This window comes from Rattus rattus, chromosome 18, assembly GCF_011064425.1.
Source record: "Rattus rattus isolate New Zealand chromosome 18, Rrattus_CSIRO_v1, whole genome shotgun sequence".
Taxonomy (NCBI): domain Eukaryota; kingdom Metazoa; phylum Chordata; class Mammalia; order Rodentia; family Muridae; genus Rattus; species Rattus rattus.
Window position 1 is genome coordinate 9878657 of NC_046171.1, and position 7469 is coordinate 9886125.

Here is a 7469-nt window from a genome sequence, read left to right on the forward strand (position 1 = left end):
TCCCCAGAGCCAAAGTACCCATAATTTCAAAAATTTTGTCTTGTTTATTTAATGGTGAACATGGAGCTGGATGGATGTTCCTAATTCGATTGCTGCTAGCCACATTTTTACCCCTGGGCACCGGAATACAGCATTCTCATGTCGTGAAGGTTAAGAATATATATTGACTGTGAAAGATTTAATACTAAAATAGGACGTAAAATACAGCAACGAAAACAAAAGCAAACAGAAATACAGCAATACAAAATTTTGAGACAGGATCTCACCATGTTTGCCCGAGTAGTCTCTTACTAAAAATTTCAAATTCTCTCCCTTTTTTAAAAATCTGAGCTGAAGAAATTATATTATTTAAATACATCATATTCACTTCTTTTTTAAAAGCTTTATTTGTTTTATTTGCATGACTGTTTTGTGTGCATGGATCATGCGCAAACCTGGTGCCCATGGAGATCAGAAGGGATCGTCAGATTCCCCTGGAATTGGAGTTTCAGTGGGTGCTGAGAATTTACCCTGGGTTCACTGACAAAAGGCACTGGCTTTTCACCTCTGAGCCATATCTCCAGCCACCTTTTTAATTTCTTTTGAGACACTGCGTGAATAGCCCAGACTCTGGCACTCACTATGTACTACGGACTGGCCTAAAAGTTGCCATCTTCCTGTCTCGACTTCCGTAATGTCAGCGCGCTCCAGTCTTTTATGTTTTCAAAATGGCATCTAAAACTTTCCAAACTCAGTGGTTGATGTTCGTGGCTCCTAATGTGTTTGTTCTGCACAGAGCTGTGCTGGAGGGCCACGGTGGGGAGATCGTGGGGCAGCTATTCCTCTTCGGTACCTTCTCAGTCCACTGAGACCACGAGAGAAATCCCAGACCCACCTCTCCCAGGAATCAGTGCTTCACTGTGTAGTCCTGGTTCCCTGCTTAACCTCTGTGGACTCTCCATTTTCTTCACTCTCTCCTCACAGACAACCTGAAGGCCGAAGGGAAGAAAGATAAAAGCGAGTTTCTGAGCAACTTGAATAAAGAAGAATGGGAGAGCTGTGAGTGTGGGCTGGTCCTGCTGTTTTGGGGAAATGAGAACTACAAAAAGGGGAGATTCTCTCCCTAATGGGAGGATGAGGAAGGCACAGTGTGTGTGTGAACACCAGTGAGAACAAGCTTGTAGAACTGTTTTATTCTTTTTAAATTTAGAGATAACCATAATATAGTGACACCTTCACTTATTTTTTAAAAAAAATGTTCAAAATGAATGGAAATTTATACATTTATTTCTCGGTTACATAAAGCTCAGCTGGAGGCAGCTCAGTCTGTACTTGAAGCTGACCTCTGTTTGCTGCTGTCTCAATAGCCTGTGGTGATGTCATCTGACGTGTTTCAGTTAAGAGAGTAGCTAGGGTAAAAGCCAAGTTCAGCCGTCCATCCTCCTTATGGCTTTTAATTTGTAACTTCCTGTTATCGACCTAAAATTTGCTTTCTATCTCCAATTTCCAGGGAGCCTATTACAGAAGAATAACTTGATGTTGCCCACCTCAGGTAGGATTCCAGCCTGGCACATTGGTCTGCCTCGGGGTAGCAAGGGACCTCCGGGTCTGCAGGTCAAAATGTTCTGCCCATTACACAGATAGAGCAGGGGAAAGATAGAGACCAGACCCCCAAGAAGAGGTACTTAACATACAGAACACCCTGCATGAACGATTGCTCTCAGCTCCCCTGAGAGATTCAGATATAAGAAGAGAGCAGACAGAAAAGCAGAAACCTAAGCCTTGGAGAACACCAGCCTGGGAGGAGGGGGAGAAGGCCTGTGTAACTGCAGACTTCAGGTGCCAGACACAGAGTGAGAGGCTGGCTTCTCATCTGCCTTTTCTGCTTCCCAAACTATACTTTACCTGGGAAAGGCCTACCATCCAACAGGGGATCCCTAATATGTCCCACCCCCTACTTGGCCCATGTCCCCCCTGCTGTCTCAGGGGCTCAGCAGTGACTGTTGTCCTACTGACCTCTCTTTTCTCCATTCCAAATGGCAATGAATCAATAAAACTGGGGCCACCTAATACCCATCCCTATTCCATCCCTTTCCACTTTGAGGCATCCTTTGTAAGGTAACAGCTCCTTCAACACAGCTGTGGAACAAGGCAGAGCCCCTCATGCTAGGTTCCTGGAGGAGGAGTTGGCTATGAGCCTGGGCTCTGGCCAGCCTCTAGGTGACCCTGAGTCAGCAAATTCCTTACTGAGGAGATCTGGGAAGAGGTGTAGGCTGCTCTCCTCTGGATGCTGCCCTTCCCTCCCCCTGTCCCTTTTATTTTCTTGGTTGTGTGTGTGGGTGTGTGTGTGGGTGTTTCCTGGAGACTAGACTTGGGATTTGAAAGAGAAATTTTCCCTCCAGCTATACCATAAGAAGCTCAAAAGCAGGGGACTGGATGACTTGACCTGAGGCTATGCTATACCTCTTTCCCCTTCTTTATCTTCCCACAGTCCCTGTGACCCTGGACAAGAACTCAGCTGACCCAGACCTCACCATTTCTCATGATGGAAAGAAAGTGACCTTGTACAATATAGCTGGAAAAGCTTCCAATAAGCAGGCAAAGCCTCGACCATTTTACCCATTCCACTGTGTGAGGGGTTCCCCAGGCCTCTCCTCAGGCCGCCAGGTGTGGGAGGCAGAAATCCGGGAGCCCTCAGGTGGGGCATGCATCATTGGCGTGGCTACAGACTTGGCTCAAGGGTCCCAGAGTCAAAACATCAGAATGCAGAACTGCATGTGGGCACTGCGGATCTCACCCACTGGATGCCAGCCATTCACCAACTGTAAAGCCCAGGAGCATCTCCCGGTCTGTCTCAAGAAAGTGGGTGTCTACGTGAATCATGACTGCGGGGAGGTCATCTTCTATGATGCCATCACTAGCAAACACGTCTATACTTTCCAAACTTCTTTTAACGGGAGGGTCTTCCCCCTTTTCGGGCTCCAAGTTACCTGCAGCCATATCACCCTGACCCCTTAGGGCTGCTCGATTGTGGGTGCCTAGGTCTCTTCCCTACCTATCCCTCAGCATGGGATGAGACAAAGTGGGAGGAGTGAAGCATGGCCCTACTCCAGCACTCTAGACACCTAGGCACACCTGATGTGTCCTCTCCCCTCCTCCCCTGAGTAGAGAAGACAGTGGAATACTCCCAAAGGCTAGACACAAGGTTTTTCACCACTGCACTTGGTGGCAGGAACTCAGGATAATCAGACATTCAAGACCATCTTTGTCTTTTTTGTTTTTGAAAACTTTGAGACAAGGCCTCCTTATGTAGCATGGCAAGTTCTCCTAGAACTTGCTATGTAGACCAGGCTACCCTTGAATTCGGAGAATTCGTAGCAAGTTTCAGGATCACCAAGGCATGGTTTGAATATACTCGGCCCAGGGGGAGTGCTACTTTTAGGAGCTGTGGCCTTTTTGGAGTAGGTGTGGCCTTGTTAGAAGTGCATCACTGTGGGGGTGGACTTTTAGGTCCTATGCTCAAGCTCTGCCCAGTGCAGAAGAGACCCTCCCCCTGGCTGCCTTCAGCTGAAGATGTAGAACCTAGCTATTCCAGCACCATGTCTGCCTGCAGGCTGCCATGTTTCCCACCATGATGATAATGGACTGAACCTCTGACGCTATAAGCCAGCCCCAATAAAATGTCGTCCTTTATAAGACTTGCCTTGGTCATGGTGTCTTTTCACGGTAATGAAACCCTAGCTAAGACACGGGGCTACAGAATGACTCTGACTCCAAGTGGGGAGGAGGGGTATACATTTTGTGAGTTCCTCATTGGAGGTAAGTTATCATTATATCCTTTGTGTTATTCCGTAGGAAGCAAGTGTTCTTCTACAACCTACAAGTTGTATTTTCTGCTCTGGCTGCATTTTCTGATCTGTTACAATGTAACAGCCTACAAATGTTTTCTTTCTTATGGAGCTGTAAGCTTAAGTTGAGAGTGACTGTTCAGGTGTCAGACTAGTCGGAATAGTCGCTTTCAGCTACTTGGAAGCTGCCTGCCAGTTTTCTAGAAAATTGTCCTTTTGGTTGCTGTATCTTAACTATTTTTTTTTTTTTTTTTTTTTTTTTTTTTTCCGGAGCTGGAGACCGAACCCAGGGCCTTGCGCTTGCTAGGCAAGTGCTCTACCACTGAGCTAAATCCCCAACCCCGTATCTTAACTATCTTTAAGACAGTATTTTTGGGTTTTTTTTCTATCATAAACAGTCGTCCTAGAACTCACTCTGTGTAAACCAAGCTGGCCTTGAACTGAAAGATCTACCTGCTTCTGCCTCCCACGTGCTGAGATTGAAAGCATGCTCCATCACCACCTGGCTGGTTCTGACTCCTCTTAACTGTTATTTTTTATTGACAACTGTTCTTTATCTCTGTGAGTCTTCTCACCTACTTACTTTGAAGCCAAATGAAATGAAAGCTGTATTTTTCTATAACTCTATACTGTAAATATATGTGTACAGATGATCTGAGATAGATAACAGTGCCTTGTAGGATACTGTTTTTCTCCAAGATGCTATTTATCTAATATATTGAATATGTGGTATTTCCAGAGTAGACAGAGTTATGTAGCCATTACTTCTAATGTAAGAAAAGCCCATGGGGGAGTATAGGATATCTCCATTTCTTGACAAGATCTCTTATGTAGAGTTGGCTCTCTTGGAACCCACAAAGTAGATCAGGCTTGACTTTAAACTCACAGAGATCCTCCTATCTCTGCCTCAAGGCAAAAAAAAAAAAAAATGATGGGGATCTTCAAGGTAAGAGACACTTCATTGCGGCTCCAAGAAGCAAAATCTTCGGGCCACTGGAGCTCCCTGTCACACTGAGATTGGAACTTGGAACAGGACAAAGTCCTGGTGACATGGTTGCCAGGACACTATCTGAGAAAGGGGCAGGAGGTGCTGGGCTGGGCTGAGCTTATTCTGAGCTCCAGCAGCTCTGTCGGTGGAGCATGGGTGCTATTCTGCTTCTCCACCCACCATAGGAAATCTATACTGTCGGAGAACCCAAAGCACAGGTCTGTAAACTATGCTCCCGGGTATTAACTTGAGACGCTCCCTAGTAGAAACGAGAGCCATTAGACTGGAGAGATGGCTCAGTGGTTAAGAGTGTGCAGTGCTCTTGCAGAGGACCTGAGTTTAATGCCCAGCACCGCATCAAGTCGCTGACAACTGCATGTATTTCTGGCTCCAGGAGAATCCAGTGCTTCTGGCCTTCAAGGGCACCTGCTCTTGTGTGTGTATTTAATCACAAGTAGACGCATATACACGTGTTTAAAAACAATAAAAATAAAGAAAATATGGTGTGCATTGGAACACTAGCCAACGCCAAGCATCTGGGGGTGGGTGGCAGGGGGAGGCGTTGGTTTTTCCTATTGTTTTGGTATGTCCAAGAGACTGGGTGTGAGGGCAGATTCTGAGTTGAGAAGTCTTCCGGAAATAAGAGGGATACTGTTTTAAATGGTCCCATATAGCCCAAGTTTCGTGGAAATTAATACTTAGCTAAAGATGACTGTAGGGTCAGTTCTGACGCTAAGGTCCTGCTCCCCAACTGGTCCTTGATCTATCATTAAAGAAAGCCATGGGTCAATTTCTGGGCAGAAGGTACAGGCAGGACTTCCTGGTCCCTGGAGGAAAAGGGAGATGCAAGGAAAGAGAAACAGTTTCACCAGGCTTCTGATGGAGACCGGTCAAAGAGCCATGTGAGATCTCAAAATGGAGTGGCCACACAGGCCGCTGCTACAGGTGGATGGTCAGGAGTGTTTGGCAGGGGGAGATAGGACACTAGCCACTAAAATTTAGGACAGGTGGGAGGTGCAGAGCTAAGATTAATGATAAGGGTACTTTTCTTTTTCAAATGGGACATAGTAGCACTCAGCAATTGTGCCAAGAAGGCAAGCTGAAAATGAACATCTGTGTGTGTGTGTGTGTGTGTGTGTGTGTGTGTGTGTGTGTGTGTGTGTATCTTTCATTTGTAGATTCAAGGGAAGCTGGGCAGAGGCTGGTAGCAAGGTCCATTCCCAGAGCCTAGGTGGGGTATCGTAAAGTTACAAGGAACAGATGGCCTTGAATTTCAGATCCTCTTGCCTCTGCCGAAGGACTCCTGGAACTATAGGCTTGTGGTGTAAGTTCAGTTTTAGGTAGATCTGGGTTTCAGACTGAGGAGATTGCCAATAATGAGAAGAATGCTACAACTGAGCTGTTTCCAGCCTTGTTTTAACTTTTTAAGGATCAATTTATTTTATATACATGAGTGTGTTACTTGATGTATGTATGTATGTGCAGACACCATGTACATACACATTTGTGAGCCCCATGTGGAGACTGGAATCTAGAAGCTGATCCTCTGTAAGAACAACAAATGTCCCTATTCACTGAGTCATCTCTCCAATGCCCAGATTTATTTTTTCTGTTTCTTTTGTGGTGTGGTGTGGTGTGGTGTGTGTGAGTGTGTGTGTGTGTGTGTGTGTGTGTGTGTGTGTGTGTGTTTTGGTGGCTTATCTGTCTTCCTCATGCATAAAATCAGGGATTAAACCTTTAATCGTTGTTTTAATCAGAGAGCCAGCAGTCTTGGAAGATATTGACTTAGCATCCTAAAGATCTAATCTTAGGGAGGACAGACAAAGTCAGTCATCCATTTTTAGTCTTGACCCTCTGGTCAGGTGGTCGCTCTTGCCTCTGAGACTTTGGTTGTGGGTGCTTTTCTCCTCATGGTCTCTCTTGTAGCAAGAAGACAAGAGACTGCTCAAACACCAAGACCCCAAATCTTAAATTCCTCCTGAGCCAGTCTCAACAAAGGTAGGCTCAGCTGTCGCCAATATGCTAATTAGATAGTAAAAACTCAAAACGCTGGAAAGAGGAACAGAGGACACAGTAACTCCACAGTGCATCCTCAGGGTCCTGACTTGAGGTTTAAGTTTAAACAAAGGACAAATGGTACTCACACCTATGCCCATCACTGAGCCAACACTGTCTCTGCTCTGTCCTGCCAGGTGGTCTGAGCAAATACTTGTCAGAACCAAGTGAAATCTCTTCCAGGAAGGCAAGAACCAGGGCTTTGGCCTTTCCTCAGCATGGGATTCCTGGGGAAATTTTAATTCTCAGAGGTCTCTTAAGAGGTCTTTGAGGCCAATAGACTGAGGGACAAAGTGAGAGAGAGGCACAAGTGTTTTTTCTTTAGAATACCTCCATTCTGCTAGAGCCTCCACAGTACCGCCACCTGGTGGTAACACCAGGCAATAACACCTGAGTGCTATTTCCTATGGAGCTCCCAAGTGCCGAGCGTCCCACACCCAATATCAAAACCCCACAACCGTCCTCCAACATAGAGATTGCTATCAGCTGTTCATAGTGAAACCACCGCCCTGTAACTCCAGGAAGGAGAGGGACATCTCTCAGGTTGTAAGATGTTTAGACACCACCAGAACTTATGTATCCAGTCTTGCAAGCTTAGT

General features: G+C 45.8%; 1 protein-coding gene across 1 annotated transcript in view; it reads left to right on the forward strand.

Annotated features, from left to right (window-relative positions):
• The window catches only part of Trim31 (tripartite motif containing 31), a 10590-nt gene extending 7376 nt beyond the window's left edge, over positions 1-3214 (forward strand). Inside the window, exons 6-8 of the mRNA XM_032889316.1 lie at positions 964-1038; positions 1490-1531; positions 2471-3214. Of these exons, the coding sequence (XP_032745207.1) occupies positions 964-1038; positions 1490-1531; positions 2471-2997 (644 nt within the window). The 3' untranslated portion in view covers positions 2998-3214. The remainder of the gene's footprint in view (positions 1-963; positions 1039-1489; positions 1532-2470) is intronic.
• Positions 3215-7469: the final 4255 nt, after the last annotated feature.